The following is a 25,942-nucleotide window of genomic DNA, read 5'->3' as shown; positions in this document are numbered from 1 at the left end:
TCTTCCTCATCAGCCTGCAGGCCTCCCCTAGCACCTGATGTAGCCCCACCCTGCTCCAGGCATTTACTAGCTGTCTCATAAACAAAGTTTCCAGCTATCCCTACAAAGCCCTGGCTGCTGCTGGGACTCGTCACTGCCATAGGGACAGGAGCAGAGTCTGGTTTCACGGAGCAAAGGCTGCGTTTATGCATCCCAAACCACACAGCCACTGTGCTGCTGTGCCATCTGCTGATGCCCTGTGTTACCAGTTCCTGCCTAACTGGCAGTTTCCAGCTCTCCTAGGAAGCATTTCCTGGGCTTTTTCTCCTCAAGCCCTTCTTTTTATTTATGTTTCTTCTGCAAGTGTTCATATTTCTCCTTTACAGCATCCATCTTTACCCAAGCTTCTTTTGCCTTTCCACAGTACAATATGTGCACACCATGCTTATGCCTTACCACTCAATTTTATCTGAGGAGCTCTTTGATATATTTTATTCCTAATAAAAACCTTTAAATGAAAGTGTTAAAATAGATTTGATACTAATGTCTGTTGCATTATGATGGAGAACTGAACATTGTACCATTTGTAGCAATGGAAAAATATTTTGTTTATAGTCCTTCACACTGTTTTCAATGAAACAATCTGCTTTTCCATCACAGACATGAATTACTTGAATTATGTTTTCAATAAGATTTTCCAGGTATTATCAAATACCTTCCTACAAACTAAATAAATTTTTCCTAGGATATTCACCCACTAGACTTGTTCTGTGAAAAAACAGAACAACTCTGTAAAGATTTATGAATAAAAATTTATAAATAAATATTTAGTTGCATGTTACTTATGCTATAACCATAAAATGCTATTGACATTAGATCTTTTTTTCCCCTAGAGAGAGCTATTTTACTGTTTATCTCCTCATAAATAAGAAGTAATTGTAATGATCACATGTTGTTCCTTTTTTTAATTTGTTCTTGTATTCGCTCCTCTGCTCATCCAATATTTTTCCATTCTCTCTACTGCTTTTACCAATGGTTATCCCAGTCATGTGGCTATGGTGACATCCTCAGACAATTCTAACAACCACTTTTCACACAGCATCCTACCAAAATGTTCAGCCTATTCAGATTTTACCAATACTCTCTTTATGACTTTTTGAGAAATACTTTCTTAAGGTGTGCACATTTTCAAACTTTTGGAACAACATGAGCACATATATAAGGATTTCATTGACAAAAGCAAGTCAAGAATATGGGGTCAGAATTTTAAATACATGGTCTAGGTGCCTGTAAGCATAATTATTGATCAGAGGGATACTGCACACTGCAAATGGCTTGGTCTGTCCTCTCCATTAATTTTACTGCTGATAAAGATGTCCTTTGGAAAAACAGATTAAGAGGCTTCAGGAGCTTTGATCCAAATGTAAATGTACATCCATACAGACATACATATCTATATGTATGCAACACGGATCACATAATTTTCATCTCTGTGACTGGCTCATGTAAGAGGTTCACAAATCTCTATGAAGAAATTCAGAAATTGCAATCCCACCTTGGGAAGTTGTTAGTACCTAAATACGTATGTCTTCAAGCATATTTGGTTGTGTACATGAATGCCAGATTCTGCCATTTTTCAAACTTTGTTCTTTGCCTTGGTAGTTTAATGCAAGACTAAGTTTCAGCCCAGGTACCTTGGCTCCAGGGATGGTGAGGTGTGTATCAGTACTTACAGCTGTCCTCCTCCTCCATGAAAATACTGATTACGTAACAGGCATACACAAATCCAATCAGCTGTGTGAAAAAAGAGAAAAAGCCATCATTAGATCACATTGAACACTTATAAAGCTGTTACTACAATGATAAATACAGGTATCACAGCTAAATTTTAAAGATACTTATTTTTATTTCCCAAATTTACAAATTTCAGTGCAAAGAGCTAAATTAATTTCCTCTCTTTTGCTCATGTTGAATAACTTATATTTTATATGTAAATATGCATTTTATAGTTCAAAATATTTTCCTAGTCTCCCTAGGATCAGTATTGATGAATACTACTATTGAGTAATATTGGTGGAAAACATCTGTACCCTGATGTTCAGCTGTTATTCACATTTCTGTTATCTTCAATATCTCTGCTCTCACACAGCTTTTCCCACATAAATGTTGGCCTCTATGCACCTCATATGCTTATTAAAATGCCAAAATATTTATTGACTGCTACAGAATTAAGCCATAGTAACACTCCTATGGAATCCACAAGAGATGTCTTTTGGTGCTACAGAAAGTGTCCCAGTGAAGAGCTGTTAGGCAAAATTTTAAATTGATAGGTGAATTGTCATGATGTAACTGAACAGTAAAACTGGGCTGTGATTCACTGACATCAGGAAACACCTTATTTCATGTAATTCATGTTAACTATACAGGAAATGGACAGTATCATTTCCCCAAAGAAAAACAACAGTCAAACCCTACCTTTATTTTAACAGCAGCACCCATGAAAGCATGCTCCTTAACCCAGATCTGTGTAACTTGTGCCACCAAGAGGAAGGGATTAAGATCTTCAGGATCAAGAAATAGAAACTCCACTCTCTCCTTATCCATATAGACAAAAAGTTTTCTTATGACCATGACCAAAGACGAAGAAAATCCCACTGGGCAAGGAAACCTATTAAACTGCATGGCCAGACATGTTCAATCTTGAGAAAATATTGTTTGTGCAGCTGTACACAATTCATGCCATCTGAAAGCCTTGAAAAGGCTCTTCATGAGAGATTTAAAAATAGCCCAGAGATTAGTTTTAAGAACACTTCTTTTTCTCTGGTCCATTCAAAAAATCTAATTAAAATAGTTATTCTGAGGATGTCACGGATCAACCATCTGAGAAAGAGGTAATTTAATAGTATCTAGACAGGTATAAGCTCCTTCAGAAGCAGAAAAATCATTTCAACCTGCTTTCTGGTTGGGCTGCACGAAGAGCTTTACAAGCAGCTCCAAAAACCTCTCTGCAGACAAAAAGCTCGTCCACACAAGGGAATTCAGGGAAGTTAAGATGAATTAACTAAAGCTGTGAAATCAATGCACATAAGATAAAGTACATTAAATCCCTGTGTGGCCTTTCTCATTCAGAAATAAAGTGGCCCTAGTTCACTGCAGCTTAATCCTTCTCCAAGGGATTAATCTTCCCATGGAGAATTAAGCTACACTATGCTGAAGCTGAGCTACTTGTGAATGAGGGCTGTCACAGCACCGTGGCACAGTCCTGTCAGAACTTCCTCTCCAGGGCATTCACCTCACTGCTGTTTTCACAAAGTGACTTTAATCCAACTTTTCTCTCATTCTGAGGAGATAGAGTAGCAGCAGCTTCCCTGCCTCCTTTTTGGTGTCCAGTTTGCTGTGTGGTATTGCCACAGCCTCTCTCAGGTGAGCAGCACTTCATTGCACTGATGCTCTGAGCCAGCTAAATGCAACCCAGCTCTGGAGGAGGCACTCACTGGAGGATGGCCAGGATGGATCCATGCCTGAGCTGCGCATCCCCATGTGCCTGGTACCATGGAGGCTGCAGCAGGATGGGACCCATAGACACTGCAGGGCTCACTTTACCTGCTGGGAATTGTGTGGGTGGTTAGGAGCACTCCAGCTCCTGCTATTAATGACATGGGATCTTATGGATCAGCTGCCAGCACATCCAGGGCCAGCAGTGGCTTACAGACTCCTTGGCAGATTATGGACATTTTTTCCTTAAAGTTCACAGTTTAGAGCACCTTTCAGGCACGACAACTAAAATAATACAATATAAAGGCTTCCAAGAGACCAAAAGACAAATCATACCTGGGACGCAGTGCTTGTGCCACCTGAAGGCTACATATAATTTAAAAATATGGCATTAGTACCATGGAAAACCAGAACTCAGGTGATTTTTCATAACAGGACGTCACCTGTTTATTTACAATGTTTCCTGATCACAATTTCTGTTGTGCAATTCGACTGCATAAGTCACTTGGGTTTGTTTCTTTTTCTTAAATATGACTAAGATATTTTGAAGATTAAAACTGCTCAACAAATAATGAACATGATAGAAATGAATTGTAGTAAAGGCTGTGGGTTAAGTGTTTGTGAAGGAAGATCAAATATTAGAATTATTTACTTTTTCCCCATCATGTATTTATTTTTTCTTATTAGTAGTGTTCTGTATTAAATTAACTTAATTTTTATAAATACATTTTCCTTCTCTATATCCATGCATATTATATAATATGTATCTCTGTAAGTGCTTCCAGCAGATTTCTCAAATGTCTAAGATGTTGGACAAGTGGATAAAGCACAGCAAGACTTCTACTCTAACAAGTAATAAACTACCTGACACAGAGAAAGCATAGGGAAAAGTGCTCAAAAAAGTCTTCCAAAAAATGTGGGTCATGACAAGCCTGAGTTTCAACAGTCCTAAGAGTTTACATCCTGCTCTTTTAGTAGACCTTCTCCTTAATCTTTTCCCTCTCTCTTCAATGTTTGAAACACACTTTGCCTAATCCGTGACCTTCTTGCAAAATCAGCAGACTTTCTCTACTTCTCAGAAATATATTTCTTTATATTCCTCAGCATTAGAAATCACTGCTAGCAGTTGCATTTATGATGTGTATTTGTTTAAAACACACCATTTCCCCCATCTGTTTAGTTATTAATGCCGGGAGAAATAAAAAAAAAGTATATATGCACCCTCTTTCAATTCTGTGGTCTTTTCAATGGGAAAAAAAAACATGAGGTGTTTAAATATAGCCCTCCATAATCCAACGATATCTTTCTGTAATTAAAAGTCAGAATGCATTTTTCTGAAAGAATAAAACAACAAGGAGAAGAAAGAGCCCTTTAGCATCAACTGTCAGTAGTGCCGCTCGAGGGGTCAGTGATGCTTGGCTTGTAACTAACAAACAAGTAGCTACAGTTGGGTAACTGATATCTACAGCACCATCAAGAAGAAGTGATAAAGTGGGAATACACCCTTTGACAGATGAGACTTGTTTCCACGTCCTTAAACAGAGATACAGCCACCACTGTGCGAATATTTTTGTAAATGAATCAATTAAAACCTCTTATTTTGTGCTATTGATGGACATGCTAATAAAATATTTATTCCAACAAATTGCTTTTGGTATCTTGATTAACACAGCTGCTGTTTAATTAATAGTGTTATGCTCATGTGAACCCATCTAGCCACCAGGCTAATTGCCAGTCTTGGTACTGGAAATGTTGGCTATTGGCCTGGCACCAAGTGATAGACTGGAATGTGTGTTCCCTGATAACCGAAGCAATTGTGATGCATATGAGCTGGAAGATTCTTAATTTGGTCATCTTGAGTTGCAGTAGTCATTCAAAGGGACTGATGAAGGGGTCGGAACAGGATGTCCCAAGCATCAAAGATCACTAGCATCTGAAAGGATAAATAGGAGCCTCTGGCTTGATCCAGAGAGAAATACAGACAGCCAGGAGGCCTTGTCTTGACAACACTGAGTTCAAGGCATGGAAACCTTCTGGGATCCCTGCACTGTACAAGACTCCCTGTCGTACCTGGAGAGCCCAGGCTGGTAAAGTGTCTCAGAAGACACCTGTCTGTGCTATTCTGCAGAAAATCAGGTGGGAAATTGTGGGTAAAGGCTGCTGTCCCCAGCCTTCCTCCATCTACACAGTGGTTGGGGTACTCACCTTTCTCTAGACAGAATAAGCAATACAAACAATATTTCAGGGAATCACAGCAGGTTTTGGTTTGAAGGGACTTTAAAACTCTTCTGGTTCCACCTCCCTGCTGTGGGCAGGAACATCTTTCACTAGGCCAGGTTTCTCAAATTTCACCCAGCCTGTCCTTGAACACTTTCAGGTATGGGGCATCCACAGTTGCTCTTGGCAACCTGTTTAAGCGCCTCACCACCCTCACTGTAAAAAATATCTTCCTTGTATTCAGTCTTGATCTATGCTCTTTCAATTTACAACTCTTACTCTTCGCTCTCTCACCGCAGACCATAGTAAAAAGCCCCCTTTATAAATGGAAAGGCCAAAATAAAGTTTAAATAGACCCAATTCTCTCAGCCCTCCAAATATTCTCATGGTCCTCCTAGTGGAGTATCATGAAAGCAGAGTAGAGGGGTAGAATCGCCTCCCTTGACCTGCTGCCTACACCTTTTGTGATGCAGCCAAGGGTACAATTGGCTTTCTGGACTGCAAATGCACTTTGTTGACTCATGTTAAGTTTGCCATCCACCATGAGCCCCAAATTGTTCTCAGCAGGGCTCCTTTCCAGCCATTCATCCCCTAGCCTGTACTGACATTATGGATTGCCCTGAGCCAGGTACAAGATCTTGCACGTGGCCTTTTTGAAGTTCATGTGGTTCACACGAGCCCACTGCTTGAGCCTGCCAAGGTCCCTCTGTGTGGCATCTCATCCTTCAAGCCCATCAACAGCACCACCCAGCTTGGTGCCATCAGCAAACCTGCTGAGGGTGCAGGCAATGCTGCTATGTCAGTAATGATGACACAAAATAACACTGGTCCCACTGTGGGCCCCTGAGTGATACCACTTGTTATTGAGCATTGAGCCATAATTCTTTGGACATGACCACACAGTATTTTCAGACCCATCATAATTTTCCTACCAAAAACCTTATTTCTTCAATGAGAAGTGTTGCTGAATTCTCCAAGTCATAGTGAGGGATAGGCTCAGGATGTGAGAAACAGTTGTCACCTAGGCTATAAGTTGGCAGAGACTTCAGTGTAGAGTCCACAAAGGGATTTCTTATTAGTGGAACATGGGTACGTTGGTATGATGCTATTATCAAGGCTTTTGATGCATTATTTATTTTCTGCTGATATCCTTAGGTAGAAATAAAATAGTAGTAGTATCTGTTATTTTTCTCCCATGCAGGCAGCAGATTCTCAAGAGGACCTTAATGCTTTAGTCTAACTAAAATCTCCATGCTTAAGCTATGGACATCTGCATGAAATGTAAATGCCTAGTTTAATAGAAGTGAAATAAGATTATATAATTGTTCATCATTAAACTGAGAGAAACTATTAAGATGTGTAAGAAATTAAAAAACTAATCATTTGAGCAAATATATGCTGTGAGATATAATTGCTTTAATAAATGAGTATAACTAGAATATATCCTATTAAAAATAAGAATCAAACTGAGTGCAAAAATGTATGTTTACTTGCTAATTAATGTATTTTAATAGTTGCTGCTTAATGCGGATTAACCTTTCCTTAGGAAAGCAAGGATGAACGCAAAATAAAACTAGAGTGATGATTTAAATCAAGGCCATTTTCTGTAGACTGAAATACTTTTTATTAAAATTGATGATTTGGATAATTTTGATTTAAGTCTTCCTGCTTTGCTTTGTCATCATCAGCTGTGGCCTTTGAATACACTCTCACAGTATGAGATAACTTTTCTATCAGCTTCACATACTGCAGTTCCTCTGGTTCACAGTAGATATGAGAGTCTTCCCTAAATATTTAGGATTACATGAAGCAGTGCCCTGGGCTATCAGGTTAATCTTCAAGGTCCGGTGTACAACAGGTCACTTACCACTGTTAAGCAATTACACAGGGTTTTGTAGAGATCTCATTGCAACAACATGGAAACATCCACATAAACAAAATAAATGTACAGTACTCCTGGCTCCAAAAGGATGTGTGTGACATTGATTTGGAAGATTTCTCCAATCTGGAAAAATGGAAAAATGGAAACTGTGCTTCACACTGTTTCTTGTACACATCTAGTCCACCCAGCTTGCCATCGTACTGAACACGGCTTTTTCTCGACTTCTTTTTTGCTGATGAGAACTGAAAATCATTATTTCTTATTTATGTCTTGAGTTTCTTCAAAAGTGTAACTTGGCAAACACAATTCCTTTTATTCTGCAAGATATTTCACTATTACCTAATTTCCCAAAAAGGCTGAGGGAATATGAACAGAGAAAAAACTCTTAGAATTGAATCTTTATGCATTAAAAATTTGTAGGATACAAAGCTTGACAAGATGTCTTAAATTTAACTTATAAAATGGAAACTATGTAGCAAGAGTGAATTTACTGAGCAAAAAAGTAAAAATGCATTCAATTACAAAGCATCCTGCCTATTACTGTCTCCTGATTAGCATTTTCACAAGAGTTAACAACTACTGAGGAGAAGCTGAAACATGAATAGTTAATCTTCTTAGCTACCTATTTGCCACTAACAGTTTTATTACTCTGCAGAGAGGACTGTAAAGCCCTTTTCCTCCATTAAAGACTAGAAAAGTGCTAAATCAGAATGAGAGATACATAAGGGAAACAAGATATTATCCCAGTATATGTGTGTATTCACGATTCAGCAAGATAGAAATATGACTAAGATTATCAGGCACAAAGAAATCATAACTCTACATATTTCAAGACAATGACAAAGGAAAAAGATCCAGAATAACAGCAGTATATAGCTGGAGCATAATAACAACCATTTACTACCATAGTATAGAGTTATCCAATTATATGACTCTATACAATTATGCACCCTATCTGCATGATTATAAACATTTTACTAGAAATATATTGTAAAACTATAGATAATTTCAAAACTGAATGCAATTTTTAAAATTTAAGAACAGAAAGTCTCTAAGGTATTTCTGCATTTTCCAGAATTTCCAGTATTATGAAATGCATAACATTTTACACTGGTAGCAGGGGGACGCTCAACCTGAAAATACTTAGAAATCTAAAACCATAAAAGTGCACAAACATCTGGAAAATTGTCCAGAAAACACAGCAGGAAAAGGTAGCTGCAATAGCTGAAGTACTCTATGTTGTCTGGTTTTGGTTTTTTCCCTCTCCTTCATCGTCCTAAAATCTACTTGATTTGAGTTGAATAAAACTTAGGCTGTAGGGGTATTGTCTAACAATTTAATCAGCACGGCACAGAGCCAGTCTGGTCCAACTGTGCCATTTGCAGATGTAGTGGAGAGATCCTAGAGACTACAACTCTGAGAGCCCTTTAAAATGTGCTAAGGATTCTAAAAATGTGTGACAGGAGCTTGTGGGGACTTTTGCTTTATATGTACGATCGAGAAAAAAATGAGCAGATACTAAAATGCCTGTTCTTACAATACATAGAAGTTGTTGTTGGCTAATACTGCAGGAGACAATTCCTCTCAAATATCATCTAGCTAGAACTGGGAGCCCAGCAGCAAGCTGGAAGAGACTACTTACACCTGTTAGATACTGTGCTTTTTGAGGTTCTACCCTGTATTTGCTGTTCTCAAGTCCTTGTTCCCACTGTGTCTATTGGGCTTTAAATTAAAAATTGTATTGACAATCTAATTTTCCCAGGCCAAAATCATAAAATTTGCACTTAGTCTGGGAATTTATTTCTCCTGCAGCACAAATGTACAACTACCCTGTTACCCAGCTGCCCAAAATGACTTTACCAGTTAAGAGGGAGGACTGATGTGTTATGTCACCACGATGTGTTCCAGCTTTGTTAGGGCTGAGAGCAAGAAGGGAAACATAACGTGTTCTCGCTCCCCTCTTGTTCTTCAGCTTAGCTATGGGTTATTCTCCCGCCTTTGTTTTTGCTGCAAATCCTTAAAAATAATATTTTGTGTTCTGAGATCTGAAAGGTGGAAGATTCTGAGCAAACTGTGCAACCCAATCCTGTGTATAATTGCATAGGTCACAGAATTTCACCTAGGTACTCTGTTAACACTTTGATAATGTCAGAGCAACCCTCACAGAGTAGGCTGGGGTACTGGTGCTCCAAGGTGAGTTATGGCAACAGAAGTGATCTGGGAACCTTTGTCCTTTATTCAGAAAAGAGATTAGAAATAAACCCCAAGCATCAATTCTTATCTATTTGGTCGTCTGTTGTGTGATAGAGATCTAAAATTCCTAGTTGGAATGAAAAGGAAGTCTCAATATGTAAAAGCACTGAACACAGTATTTAAACATGACTGGTCAGAACAGTGTTTTATCTTGAAATATATTAATTGTTTGTTAATGATACAACTGAATACAGTGAAAGTCATAAGTGCAAAATAAAGCCAACCTTAAACGTTGAAAGTTTAAGAGTGAAACAATGGAAAGTGAAGGGGATGAGGGTGGTAAGAAGGAAGAGAAAGGAGATCTCCATCTGAGCAGACTTAACACAATTGCCAAGAAAGAACTGGATAAACAAGTGAGACTTTAGATCTAGCTTTTGTCCAGTGTGTAAAGAAAATAAAAATCATCCTAAGAACAGGGTCAAAGTTCTCATATTTATTTTAATAACTAATTAGTTCGTCAGCTGAATAACAGGAACTGAGCAAACCCTTTACATCTAATTTTACAATAAGCAGGCGAAAAGATGATCTTCATTTCTGCCAAACTAACTTTGTGTTACTTGTTTTCATATTTTCTAAATACCTGCTTTTATTTGCTTTCCCCTTTACTTATCAGTGTTAAGGATAATTTCAGAGCTACTTGCAGATCACACTATATTTCCTATCTTTTGATATGAAATTCAGGTTTGATGGTCTCTTGTAACCCAAAGAATTTCCTAAAGAAGTCATCAGGTTAATCTCCACCTAAGCTGCACATACCTAATGTCTGCCAGTGACTAAACCCAATGTAAATCTCTTTGGCAAGTGACAAGGTACTTGGGAAGCTTTTTGAATCCCAGGGAAACTGATTATGCATGCAGAGGGTACGAAAGCAAACTGCTTTCAGAACAGCAGAATATTGCAAATCTTGGCCATTTTTTATGCTAATACTCCTTTTAAAACTCTTTCACTGCTTATACTGCAATTATGAAAGATGTTCTTTGTTGATAGAATGCCAAAAGATATTTTTCCCTCCTTATTAGATCTGAAGGCACATAATGAGAGTATTATTTCCACTTCTTACAACAGACACAGAGAATGTATTTTAATTCCAACAAAGCATTGAAATCTATAAGAATGTCTTCTTTTCTACTGAATAATTTCTTTCCCTTCATGTACAATGTAAATAACACATGTATGAAACAATTATATTACCATAAGGCAGTACTCATTTAAAGACAAACAAACTGTGACATGGAAACAAAAATGTCTAATTCAAGATTTCAGTGAATTATAACAGTCTGATCCCAACTACTAGCTAAGCACCTTTATAGATATATCTTAAATACCTAATTAATAATAGCTAAGAATGAACATAATATTATCCTGTCTCTTGTTAATCCATAAATATGGCTTAAAACCAAATGAAAAATACTGCAAAGCTTTCAGTAAAACAGTTATGCCACAGCAGTAAGTTGAGGGAGGTGATTCTCTTCCTCTGCTCTTGCAAGACTGTGTCCAGCTCTGGAGCCCCAAGCATAAGAAGGACATGGACCTGCTGGAGGCCATGGAGATGATCAGAGGCTCTCCTAGGAAGACAGGCTGAAACAGTTGGGGCCATTCAGCCTGTAAAAGAGGAGGCTCTGGGGAGACCTTCCAGTACTTGATGAAGAGGGACTTTTTACAAGTGATAGGACAAGGGGCCAGTGTCAGAGTGTTGAGGCAGGGGAACAGATTGCCCAGAGGAGAAGTGGATGGAAATGTTCAAGGCCAGGCTGGATGGGGCTTTGAGCAGCCTGGTCTAGCAGGAGGAGTCCATGCCTATGGCAGGGGATGTTGAATCTAATGATTTTTAGGATCCTTTCTAATCCAGACTATTCTATGATTCCTCAGAGAAAAATAAAAAGCAACCCAAAAAAATAGACCCAAAGCCATCACATCATCTTAAGCAGGAAATGCTGTAGGATCCAATGAATGGAAAGTAAGAATTTAACCTCTATTCCTACCAGCCTGCTCATATTATTGACACAAGTGGAACCTTCTGAGAGGACTTGCAGGAGTGGCTGACACAGAAATGCACCTCAGAAGTAATCTGCAAAGCCTGAATGACATGCAATAGCTTAGAACAGCCATTAATCAAATCACACAGTAATAAAAGCTTTGAATAATAACCAAGAGCTGGTTAAAATTCACAAGAGTGTAGAAATTCATATAAGGCAGCATAAATGAGCACAGGTTGTCTGAAAACATATAATCTGGTTTGCCAGGCAGGGCAGAAAAGTAGCATACAGTATTTCTCTCTGCGGGTATCAATTCAAAAATATTTTTGGAAGTTGTGTAGTTCAGTGTTCTTTTTCTATTATTATTTTGTTTAACATATGCAAGGAAAATCACACCAGAAAAACCCCTTCTATGTCCACAAGACTTTGATATTTTTCACCTTTTTGGGTGTGTTTGTTGAAATACTAGGGTGATGAACAATAGCAGATGACAGATAGAAGAGGTGGAGATATGATGATACTTCTTGATCACCCCTCTGTTTCTCCTAATCAATTTTTATCTAACAGCATATTTAGTAGATGATCTACCCCACGTGTGCTCTTCCTTGTGTACAAATATGCTATATTTAAACCATAGAACAAATAATTCAGTATTGAGCCACAGTTGAACTGGGTTTTTTTGCCTTTGGAAGGAGCAACACTATAATTAGAAACATGGCAGAATTTATGTGCTTGGCAGCAAACATAGCAGTCTCTTCACTCAGCACAAACTGTAATTACTCAATATGAGGACATGGGGACAAACATGACAGAATGCTGCAGGATGAAAGATGGTGGAAGGGGAAAGCCACGTCCTTGTTTGATACTTCCTGCTGTAGTTCTCACTATGGATAACATTGTTTAATTTGTTCGTGCAGAGGATGTACATAAACACACACACACAAACACACACACATCCTTATAATCCTTCATGGAGTGGTCTGCTGTGATATGTGAGAAACAAGAATACCATAAAGGCTGCAATGTTATCAGTTTGCTCAGGTATTCCCAGCTAAACTGTGTGCTAAAAGGCTTTTGTGCTGGATTCCCACTGGGCAGAAAAGCTATCAAGAATTGCAGTGAAGCTTTGCTTTCTATCAGTGTCTAATGAATTTTCAAAGCCGCTTCCCCCGTCATGTCTGACCCACTGTGATCTCTTATATCACACATCCCTGGCACAGTTTATTAGATTGCAGTAGATGGTCCCTGCATACATGTTGTGGCTTCATGTCCTGCTCATCCTGTTTCTTCTGCTGTCACTTGACACTGCACCCCACTGCTCCCTTTGCCTTCATCTGGGCCTGATGCTGCAGCCTGAAGCCCAGGGTGAATCCCAAAGCAGTATTTCCTTCCCAAGGTATCTAAGCTCAGCCTGTAATAAAGCAGCATGCAAATACACAAGCTATACTGCAGCCATTCTAGAAAGGACTTTTCTCCCACTATCAGTACAAAACCACCACAAACATCCCTTTGTGACCAGTGAGTGTGTCCCCACATTCCCCATATTTTGGGTGTATGGAAGGCATTTTCTTGTCTTGCCCCAGGGCCAAGTGTCAGGATGTTTTAGCATATGGGAGGTAGATTTGGCCCTAACTCCTGCCATGAGGCTACTCCTGCAAAGAAATGCAAATGCAGCACCTGGCAAAAGTAACTGCTCATTTGCTGCACTGAGTTTGTCCTGACTGGAGGCAAGTTGCACATGGGAGTGTCTTTGGACTCCCTGACTCTGGCTCGTCTAGGCTGAGCTTCTGGTAGTTTATTTCTGGGAAACAAGCTCAGATTTAATCGAGGACAGAGATGATGGTGCTTATTTGGGTCATGTTCTGGCATGAAGAGAGACTCTGAATTACCCAGAGTGAAGGAGACCATGTCAGGAAGAAAAAATGTTAACCTACTTCTCCTCCTCTGTGCATCCAGAACGGGGATGCATCTTTGCCAAGAAATCTTCCCCTTTACATGAGGGACACCAGAGCCTCAAGAGCAGGTCCTCAATCCTTGGAAGAAACCTCATTATACATGGGGGAATGTGGCATTCACATTCTCTGAAAAAATCCCTTCACCCAGGATTTTTCTCCTGGGAAGATGCGAAGCCTCAGAGAAAAGGAAAACAATTCTTATCTCCTTTGCTTCTCCTCTGTTGTGCTCCTGTGTGGAATGTGTTTGGAGATTGTTTGCCCACAGGTGATTGTTTCATTGGATTCTGGTGTGAGTTGTTTTGACTCTTTAGCTAATTGGTGCCAAGCTGTGTCGAGACTCTGGAAAGAGTCACGAGTTTTCACTATTATCTTTTTAGCATGCAGTATTTATCCTTTCTGTATTCCTTAAAATAATATAGTATTATAAAGTAATAAATTAGCCTTCTGAGAACATGGAGTTAGATGCATCATTCCTGCCTTTGTTGGGGCATTCCCTGCAAATACAATAGGGGAAAATGAAGGTATCACCAAAACAGGCATTTTTGGACATCTGGAATATGTTTCTAGGGTTCCTGTGCTCTTGGACAGGGTGTTTGAACTCTCTTTCTTTTATTCCTTTCAGGTACAAATAAGCTTAAGCCTACTAAACCATGCTGTGCACCTCAGACTAGCTGAATAAATACCTGGGAGGTTAAACGTTATGTCACACTTTCCCCTGCTGAAACAATTCCCTCATAGTGTGAGCAGAAGTAGAGCTGCCTTGTTTAAAGGAAACACAGGTAGGTCTATTTTAATGGCAACTCTCACAGTTCTTTGAAATGTTAACTTTTACAAAAGCCAGTTTAGACCAGAAGGAAAATACAAGAGAGGCAGTCTGGCTTCTGTAATAAGCAAACTGGGACAAACTGTAATTATTCAATATGAGGACATGGGGACAAACATGACAGAATGGTGTAGAAGGAAAAATAATGGAAAGGGAAAGCCATGTCCCATATTAAAGCCCTTTGGGGAATATTTCAATTGATACAGAACACACCTCCAGAAATTTCTTTGACCAGATCCCTAACCACAGCTTCTCAGTAGTTACAGTAGCTGTCATGGAATAAAAACTGTTTGTCTCTTAACCTCATAGACGAGAACAGAATAGGTCTGGGACATTTCAAACGGAAGGGACCCAGAACAATCATCTAGTCCAAGAGCCTGACTATTTCACTTCTGACAAAAGGCTAATGCTTATTGTTAGGGGCATTTTATAAATGCCTCCTACACACTGACAGACTGGGGGCATCGACCACCTCTTTGGGGAGCCTGTGTCAGTGCTGCACTACTTTCCTAGTCAAGAAATGCTTCCTAATGGCAAGTCTAACCCTTCACAGTGCAGCTTTGAACCATTCCCACATGTTCTATCACAGGATATCAAAACTGAAGACAAGATCAGCACTTGCCTGTGCCCTTGCCCTCCTCGGAAAGCTGGAGAGAGTAATGAGGTCACTCCTCAGCCTCCTTCTCTCCAAACAAGCTGAATGTCCTTAGCTGCTCCTCACAAGATGTCTTCCAACCCTTTCACCAGCTTTGCTGCCCTCCTCTGGGTGCATCCAAGGACCTTCACATCCCTCTTAAACTGCGGGGCCCAGAGCTGCCCACAGCACTCCAGGTGGGGCCACATTGATGCAAAACACCGTGGTATAATCATCTCATTTGACTGGCTGGTGATGCTGTACTTGATGCACCCAAGGGTGGAGTTTGCTCTCTTGGCTGCCAGGGCACACTGCTGACTTTTCCAGAGCCTACTGCCAGCCAGTCCTCCAAAAAGAATAAGGGTATGAAAACCATGGATGGTTTACATGATGCAGCAAAGCAAAACAAAAGTCCACTGCAAAATATTGTAGATGGATCTAAGGGCATTGAGTGACTGGGTGATAAAATTAGAGCTGGAATTCTGTGTCAATAAATGCAAAGTAATGCACATAAGGAAAACCAACTGTAACTATACACATACAGTAATAGGCTGTGAATTTGATATTAGCTCTCAGGAAACTTGTGAATAGTTCATTATAAACCTCAGCTCAGTGCTCAGCAGCAGTCAGAAAGGAGAATCAAATAGTAGAAAGGCAATAGGAAAGAAAGTAGAATACATCATTATGCCACCACACAAATCCCTTGTGTCCTGCATCCTCAATGCTACACACAGGTCTTTCTCCTCATTTCAGAAAGGAAGTAGTTGAATCAGAATAATTACAGAGAAAAGTATCAAAGATAATGAAAGATATGGGTGGTTTTAGAAAAGGGACAGATTAGACAAATTCACCTTTGGAAAGGAGACAATTAATGATAAATCATAGAAAAAAAAATCATGAATGGCTTGGAAATGATACAAAATAATTAATCTCACTTTTCATTATATAAGAACACTGGAAAATCAAACCAAAGTATCAGATCACAGACTAAGGTGTTGTCCTTCATCACAAACTGAAGGAAGGACATTTTCCACACAAATCAGAAATAAACTATGGAACCCAAAGCCCCAAACATGCTGGAAAGATCAGTCCTATAGATGGATCAAAAGCTGTTCTTTTCAGGGAAAAATGTCCATCAAAGGTTGTGAGAAACCAGACTTCAGATATGACAGAGAAGTTCCAGCCAATATGCCCAGAAGATATTAAGCCCTCATCTTTGCTGCATTGAACATGTCAATTTATTACTATTTACATTTGCTAAATTCAGCTGTAAGTTTTATAGTTAAAAATTAGAAGCATGGAAATCTAATGCACACAATGGGGAAAATATTAAAATATTAACTATAGGTTTAATCTACACATTATAATTCCAGCCCACTATTTGTTGAATTGAAAGGAATAAACTGAAGTCCCTTGCAATCAGATTTTGAAATTCATATGGAATGGTTTAGTTAGGTATGCTGCCTATTTCAGATGAAAAGGAAGACATGGTGTTGATGCTTCCACATAAAATATTGAGAATAGATATGACTGATGATCAGCTATAATGTTAGATTTCTAGGATTACTCCCAGCAGTTCATAATCTAAAATTTCCTTGCAACCTCATTCATTGTGAAAAATATGTGTTGTGACTGGAGCTGGGCCAGGAAAACTTTTTTTTGTTTAATTAAGACTAAATTGGCTATTACAAAGTGTCAAAATACTTTATAGATTTCATTCTGAAGTCTTTAAAAAGTCAAAAAGTCACATTAATCAGGCAATCTTTACAGTAATAAAAAAATTAATACTTAAGAACAAAAACAAGTGCAAGGAAAAAAAAAGACCTCTCAAATGAAAAGAATGAAGTGTTACATTAGTTGTTACATTTCTAAAATACTACTCAGCACACTGTGGGACCCATTTTCACAACCATCTCTAAAACTGATGTCAGTCTGGCCAGTACTAACCTATGAGCTCTTCGTATTTTTCAGATCTTTAATCCATTGTAAATTTACTAAATATGTTGCAACACATGGCAAGGCTTTTGACACTGTCAACCACAACATCCTCATAGGAAAGCTCAGGAAATGGGGGTGAGATGAAGGGACACAGAGGTGGGTCAAGAACTGTCTGAATGGCTGAGTTCAGAGGGTTGTGATCAGCAGAGTGGAATCCACTTGGAGCCCTGTAGTCAGTGCATTCCCCAGGGATCAGCACTGGGTCCACTCTTATTCAATTTGTTTACCTGGATGATCTACTTGGATGAAACTACCCTTCAGTTTATCAAATTCTTATATATAATAAGAATATATTTTTATAATTATTAAACCTGACAATTTGGGGAACCCAGTGCAAACCTAATAGCTGGGGGCTTTTGCAAATTTTAATATTCTTAGATAGTTATTGTTACTTGTTTTAGAGCACAGTCATTTTGTCTTATGCATGGTTTCTCTAAAAATCTGCATCACTGTGAAGAAAAATATGAAGTATCTCTTACATTTCTTTAGAGGTAAGAAGTGCTACTACAAAAAAATTAAAATTTGTATGATCTTACTCACTTTCACAAAGAAAGTCCTGAGAGAGGGATGAGATTTCCTTTTGATGTTGTAATACATAAACCAAATAATACCTACAAGAAATAACACTAAATGGGAAAACAGCTTCCTCTACAGCAGCCTGAACTACTAGAGATGACAATTCTGGGAGGAGAACAGTGGGACAAGGACATTAAACACCCAGGAACCAGATTGCAGTGACCTGAGATGGAACATAACTTCCAGGTCTATGAGGTCTATGAAAAAGAGTTCAGGAAAGTGATCAGAATGACTGGAAGATCACATACTGAACAAGTAGAAACTTTTCCAAGCAGAAACATAGAAAATGATGGATTTTGCTCAATAACAGTCTTCTGGGTGACCTGCATACAGATTAGCAGAGAATATATAAAGTAACACCAGAAGTGTATAGGGACGAGCTCAGAAAGGTCAAGACAAGCTACAACTACAAAAAGAATAAAGCACAATAAAAAAATACTCAGTGGCATAAACTAATAAAGGGCAAGCTCAAGTAATGAGCTGTCAAAGCCCTCAGTGATACAACCCTGCCTGAGGCTGCAGGTTCATGTGGCAGCAATAATTATATTCCAGAGGGAAACATCTCCTCCAGGACTGAAGGCATGGGTTTGAGCGGTGGAGGTAAGGCTTGGCTATGTTCCATGGCACTGCCTTCAGGGGACTACAGACCTTAGGGTGGCAAAAAAACTCAGTGTCTTTTCTCTTTATTCCCTTTTTCAGCAGAAAGATTACCCGTGGTTGGTGAAGTAATGCAACTGACACCCATAAAAGACTCAGGTGAGAATAAGGAAGAGTATGTTATTGATCATCTGCCTAAAATAGAAAGCTGAAAAAAACTCAGATGTACTAGCCCTGGTAAATTCACCTCAAAGCATGTAGAAGTCTGGCTAAAGCAATCTCAATCATGTTAGAACATATTTGTAACAATTTAGTAAGAACAGGAGATGCCAGAGATCAGAAGATCAAAGATTGCACCCATCTCTCTACACAAAGACAGGAAAAGAGAAGGGAAAGAGAACACACAGAATTCTATCCCTAATTTCATTTACTATAAAATTCCTAAAAAAAGGATTAAAATTATTAGTTTGTAAATAAACATATTAGTAGGAAGACAAAGTGCAAAGTACTGAATAATGTTATAGTAAGCTTGTTCCTTCTTAGGAGAGATAATGGGCTTTGTAGTTAGGGAAGGAGAATCAGACGTGACAAAACTTGATTTTAGTAAGCATTTTGACACTGCTTGACATTCTTACAAGCAAACTATGACTAGACCAAAGTACTGTTGTATAGACTGAAATACTGGCTTGAAAATCGCACTCAGAAATAGTTACTCATTGTCTCCACAAATCATAGACAGTTGTTGATGGGGCTCTGTTGAATTCCACCTGGGCCCAGGGCTACCCAGCAGCTTCAGCAGTCACTGGGTTATCTGCAGAGACACTATGCCTTTCACAATTACAGATGGAGTCAGTTGGCTGTGGTTGCAAACCCCATGGTGGACAAGAATAGAATTTAAATACTGGCAAATGGACCCAAAAAACCCCAAACTGGGTCTGGAGAAAAGTATAGTTCAAGTGCAAATGACTGTACTTGAGTAGGGATATGGAATAACCAATTACCTGAAGACAAAGTAGGGTGAGCAACAGGCAACATAGCAGTTCCACAGAAAAATGATCCACACCCAGGCTGTGACTGCATAATACCATAGGACTGGGGAAAAAACCCCTAGACATCATGCTGGGATGCAAAACTGAATTTCAAGATGAATCAGAAGTGTCCTGGAACACAGCAGCAGTGTGGCATCAGATGACATGTTGTGTATATTTTGAAAATTGCCCTTCACTAAAGAGAAGAACCAATGACAAAGATTTCAGATGAGAATTATAAGAATAATCAAGCATCTAGAAAACATGATCTCTTTGGAAATCTTATGATACTAAATTACACACTCTTTTTAAACTTCTGACCCTGTGAGCCTGCATTTACAGTGCATTGTTAGTTTTTATTGTTCACAGAAAAATAAAGTGCAAAGGGCTTCTGCAGAATGCTGCTACCTAAACCACTCATCAAACAATTTTATTCTAGAAATAATAAGTTACTGTCAGAGGATAAAAATCTTAACAGAGCTTTTCAAATTCAATTACAACATGAAACAATTACTAATATCAAAAGACTCAAGGCTTTTCTCATTAATATTTTAAAGCAGCATGACAGATTATTTTGAGTGTGTCAATAATGATTCATACTTCTTGCTGAGTACCCATTGTAAGGGAGAATGTTAAGACAGTTGAACTGTCTTTTTTCAGACCAATATATGGAAAACATAATTAAAGTCGTTATGAATCTGGACAGGGTATAACCTTGTCTGACAGCTGTAACGAGAGCAGATGAGATGCAAAGCAGAATCTGATTGCTTCAGGTTTTGTGCTGGCTACTATGTGGGCAAGATTCAATTATTATGAAAAAAAATGACACACAGGAAATCTGCCCAAAGCTGAAATCAGAAACAAGCTGTGTGTGGGTGTATTATTCTCTGATGGTGAAGAGATACAACTCAAGATGGGATATTACCTTCCCAACAGGCTAAATAAAACACCACCATGAAACAGTAGGCATCTTCAACACGAAAGAAAAAAATAAAAAAAAGAAGTAAATTACTGATGGATGCTGAACTGTACGTGAGAATAACTCTGTAATTCTTTCTCAGAAACACCTTTGAAACATTGCCAGATAGATGTCCAAATGTCCACACCCACCCAGAAGGTACATAGATGCCTAACATATGCATCTACTATAAATTTAGTAATCATAAAGTGCTCTGCCAAGCCTGCAGCTGCCACTCCAGGAGGCTGATACCTTGTAGGTCTAACTTCACACCCCCTTACCATACACAGATATCTAAGGCATATAAAATAGCCAGCTGAAATCTTGGTGGGATAGGACAGTGGCACCAAATATTTTCATTTAGAAGATATAAGATATTTTCCCAACTGGGAAGAATGAAAAAACTACTGAAATAAATGCACAAACAAAGCTGAAAAAATCAGCATTACACATAATGATACATACACATAATATTGTATTATTGCAACATTTCAGCCCAGAAGTTTCTCAAAGCTGTATCCATCTCAGATTTCTACAATGGGCCAAGAGGTTACACCAGTAAAATAACCATTGTTTTATCTTTTTGTCATAAAATGAAGTTGTCATTTTTGTAGTAAACAACAGTGAATGCAATTCCCATATAATATTTTGTTCATTTTCTTATTTTCCCTTTTCACTGTATGCGTCTCCCATCTGTTTTGTAGCCCATGCTGTGTCCTATCTGCATTACAGAAAGTGAATAATACAGATGGGAAGAATTTTCTTGGCTTATTTGTCTGTATAAAACCCTGGGAAATTAGATATTTTGACTGATATTTCTAGTTTCTTTTACTGTTAGTTGTAGCATCACGTATCTCCCAAATAATTTCTAAATATGTTTACTTCTTCTGAAACTTCCTTTACATGAGTTTCACAGAAAACCAATCATTATATTACAGTATGTAAAAACTAATTCCTGCTGAAGCTGAATTCCTACCAGTGGGACACATTTAATCCAAAGAGAGATTTAATGTGTCTGAAAATCGTTTTAGGTACTAAGCTACAAACAGAAACAGATACAAAAGATATTTTCATATGGGCAGTTAGGTAAGCAACTCTTCTAACATGCATTTCCCATATTTTTAATAACATCTTATTAGCATAATGAATTCTTTGTGCTAATCAAGTGCTTTACAGATCAAGTTCCATCTATTCAAAATATCCTTATTTTTTAGAGGGTTGAACTAGCAAGAATAAAGAATTATGGTAAGTGCAGTGCATATAAAAATATAACTTTCTCTTAGGTGAGTGGCTGCAGTTTGGTCTTATGCCCAGCTTAGTTAGTTTAACTCAACTAATACACAACAGGCATTAACAGCTTAGCTAACATTGTTTCCTAAAGTTTTTTTAATATGCATGATGAACATTGACAGAAAAGAGAGGTATTTGGAAAGAAGAAATATTAAAATAATAAATGCCATGGGAAAGAAGAGATACTAAAAGTGAACCAGAGGTTGTGTGGGAAAAAAGTCTGCCTAAACCAGAGCAAAATCCTTCATTATATTTTCTCATTCCTTGCTTGCAGGAGGCCAGCTGACTCCACAAAGGGCTATGGAAATAGCTGTGGATAATCTGCAGCTTAGCAAGGATTTCAGACTAACTGTGCTTCCTAATGCTATTGCCTTGCTTATTTTACTCTTCAAAGGAGGATGGACTGGAAAGTTATTTATTTATATTGCATATAGATGGCATGCTTTGGATATTATGGTTAGTATCTTCAGCTGCAGAGCTCAAGGACATACTCCATCATGGTGCTTAGCAATTTTCACTCCTCAGCTCTCACAAAGATAACTTGTAGTCAAAGCAGCAAGTTAAGATCAGGAAAAGAGAGAGCCCAGGGTTTAGGATTTATTTATCTAGATCACCCAGCAGTCAAAGCTCAGCTAAATTCACAGAAAAGCACTTAGGGAGAGCAATTTCTCTGTGTTGAAAAGATGCCTCACTCTAGGAGTAGATCAGCTTGGCAGCTCTTAGGAGAGGCACACCTGGGGCTGCTGGGGACCTCAGGGGAAGACAACAAATCTCAGGTGAATCCAGCTGTGCTGCCCTAGTGGCTGATTTATTAACAGAAGAATGGGTGACCATAGAAATTGTTTTCACATAATATAGGAAAAGCTTTTCTATCCCTAAAAATGGTTTACATCTTCCTAAAGATGGTTTACAATGCCTGTCCATAACCTGTTCGAGCTCTTACTTTTATAGTATATTAGAAGCAAGTGCTTAATAAAAATACAGCACCCTATTGGACAGAGGGAGTACCTAAGCTAAATTAAAAAAAAACCCCAAACCTGACTTTATTGCAGGTGCGGCAGCTGAAAGAGAATTAATTTTTTCAGTGAATAGAAGCCAATACTGAGATAGTATTTATTGGATAAACATGGCAGCATTCAAACATGGTTTTATTGAAATGTTATTTTAATACAGTTTAAGATCAAATGATTCCAGATGGTTAATCTGGAATCCCTGCAGATGGGCCTGTCAGATATACCAAAAGTTTAATCAGACTTTGAACAAACCATTTGGCTTTGAACAGTCTGGAGTCTTGGGGAGAAAAAATCCTTAGGAACAATCATGAAGAGATTGATGAAGATATCTGTATAATAGGCAGCAGCTATTAAGAGCATCAAGAGAATGCTTGAATGCACTAAATTCAGGCAAAAAGTGGCAGAACATAAAAGCAAAGCAACTGTAGCCAAGCAAAATGTGTTTCTGAGACAGGAAGCTATGCTTTTGATTTTCCCTACCTGGCTGAGACTTCAAGTCTTGAAGAGAAAGACCCATATTTAAAGCATTAGAAAATACTTATTTTAATACTTTGAGCAGCCCATACCTTTAGACAAAGATCACAATAATCACTATCTCTAACACTTGGCTACTGACAGAATATAGCAAATGCCTGCCCCTGTTTTGCTATGGGCAGAAGCTGTACAAACTAGAATAATTCCAGAGCAGATACTTTGCCACTCCCTTTCTTTACAGAAATGCAAAAATCATGCTTAGTTCTATAAGCACATTGCTAATTACCCCTCATATGAGGTACATAGCTACATACTGAAGTTTTAGTTTAATAGTTATAGAATCAGAATGGTTTAGCCATAGAATGTTTTGGGTGTGAAGACCATCATTCCATGGGCAGGGACATCTTCCACTAGACCAGGTTGCTCAAAGCCCCATCCAGCCTGGCTTTGAAGAGTTCCAGGGATGGGCATCCACAGGTCCCTTTGGGCAGCCCCTTCCACTATCTCACCACTCACTGTGTAAAGAAGCATATGGAAGCCCAACTACCCAATTATTCCCTCCCCTGGAAAGTGTCACACAGAACAAGAATAAGGACCAAGACCCAGCAGCTCATGCATTTCCATCAGCAAACCACTTGGACCTTGTCTCAGCTGTTAAAAAGCACACAGTGTGTTAAATGGTATCAAGTCAAATAATGATAACTCATGAACAGAGTTTAGAGCTTTTGTGATAGAGGCTCAAAGAGACGTGAGCTCTTAAAGTAATATTAAAAAAAAGTTAGGTCCTGGAGTTTTATTAAAGCATAGTAGAGTAAGAGAAATATAATCCTGATCCCATGTCACGTACTAGCCAACATCCCAAATCCCATGATAGTTAACATAAACAGGGTAAAGAAAACTTCCAGGTGAAAATCAGGTCTCTAACCCATCTCCACCTGTTTTTCTTTACTTTAAAATACTTTTACTAGTACTTCACACTAAATTTTTCCAAAGTGAAGCAGACGACAATCTAATGTCATGACTAATAAAGACACTTCAAAACAGTGTTTCTGAGTGGTTTGGAGATATACAGAATAAGAAGCTGTTCTGGCATGAAAGAAATTTGGTTTCTTTGCCCAGATCTGCTAAATCATCCCACTGTGCCCTTTATGTTTCACCTATTGCATCAGCAAAACCAAGTGAGAGGGCTCACCTATCTCTTATGGTTGTGTCATCCCATCACCACCTGAGGCTTTCAAAACATCTGTATCTCTCTGTTACTCCCTGGAAGTGCAATTCTTCTGAGAACAGCAGTCCATACTGCTCTGAAAACTTTGTCTAAGAGCCACTTGCACCCAAAGGCTTCTAACAGCATTTCTGTGGCTTTCCAGAGGCTGATTTGAGGTGGCTCCACACCACCCACCTATCCCAGCTCCCCAGAGGAAAATCTCTCAGTGCAGGGAAGCTGAGCCACTCTAACACTGTACTCCTCCACAGGCATGCAGGCGAATAAGGATGCACCCCGCAGGTAATACTGGCCAAATTAATGTATTGAAGTCCCTAACAACAGCATACAGATGCTGAAGTCCCACAGAAGCTCTCCTGCCCACTGGTAATTATTTCTGCTGTGGATATTTCTGGCTTCACAGGGTGATTATAACATGTTCTCTCATTATTAGACTTTACAGGTCACAGCCTAATTCTCCCACAGGTAAAATTCATTCAGAGCAAAATGAGGGATCCCATGTCATGACAATTATAATCTCAATTAGTGACATTATTACCATGTAGCAAAAGGACAACTGCACTTTACTGCATTAACAGGTGGAAATGTTCGATTCCTAATTAACATTATGGGACAGAAAATTATTAGACTACATCTAAAAAGGTCAAATTAAAGGGTAAGAAAAGAACAGGACTATACTGTAATAACTGTAGCCAGGGAGCCCATTTTAAGTTGTGGACCCCTTTGCAAGGAAAGGAAAAGCAAAAAGCCAAAATCTCATCACATGGGGAAAGTTTTCTGAAGGTATATGCTGTGTTCTCCTAAGAAATCAATACTGCATTTGTAGAACAAATTACTTCACAAATGCCAACGTGCAGGTGCACTGTTGGCTCCCTCTGCATTTAGAAACTCAGTCGTAATTCACAGTAACAGAAAAAGCCTCCCCAAGCTGCTTTTTCATTGACCATTTAGCCAGCCATGCTGCAGGAATTCTTCTGCCTTTCAGAGCCTAAGTCCTTCTATTATCTCCCTCGTTTCCACCCTCCTTACCCAAGGAAATATGATCTGAGGATGATTCACAACAGAATAGAGAAGAATGCAAAAATAACAGCTTTTACACAGCCCTTGCAAATAGTGCTGAAACTGCAAAACACAATACTAGGCAAATCTAGGGTCTCCAAAATTCCCAGGATTCCAATGAACCTTCTTTTTTCTTTTTTTTTTTTTTTTGTAGTCCAGTCACTCTGTTTTTTAACACTTTTTCTGCCCACTATGTTTTGTTTTTCCTAAGGATTGTCTCATATAGTGTTTACAGAATTAGCATTGGGTTTTCAGAATTTCACTAAATAGTGTGTTTGTGTGGAGGAATTAGTCTCACTCTTTAAAGACTGAAGCTATTTTCCTTTAATAAAGCTTGTTTTCATATTTTCAGTCCTCACAGCTTCACTGCAATGGAGCTAAACAATACAGTATTTCACATGGAAACTTAGCCATGGAAATCCAGAACAAAGTCTTCAAGCTTCATGTCTAGGAATCCAGCAGGTCAAACACTGAGAGGGCCTCAGGGCATTTTCCCAAATTATCTTACAC

At 38.7% G+C, this 25,942-nt stretch overlaps 1 protein-coding gene across 2 annotated transcripts in view; it reads right to left on the bottom strand.

Annotated features, from left to right (window-relative positions):
* The window catches only part of NKAIN3 (sodium/potassium transporting ATPase interacting 3), a 330,136-nt gene that overhangs the window by 24,048 nt on the left and 280,146 nt on the right, over nt 1-25,942 (bottom strand). For both annotated transcript variants that reach the window (XM_059855788.1, XM_059855701.1), the window contains exon 5: nt 1,713-1,773. In XM_059855788.1, coding sequence (XP_059711771.1) covers nt 1,713-1,773 — 61 coding nt within the window. The remainder of the gene's footprint in view (nt 1-1,712; nt 1,774-25,942) is intronic.

This window comes from Haemorhous mexicanus, chromosome 1 (genome assembly GCF_027477595.1).
Source record: "Haemorhous mexicanus isolate bHaeMex1 chromosome 1, bHaeMex1.pri, whole genome shotgun sequence".
In the NCBI taxonomy this organism is placed as follows: Eukaryota; Metazoa; Chordata; class Aves; order Passeriformes; family Fringillidae; genus Haemorhous; species Haemorhous mexicanus.
This window is presented reverse-complemented; position numbering and strand designations above follow the sequence as displayed.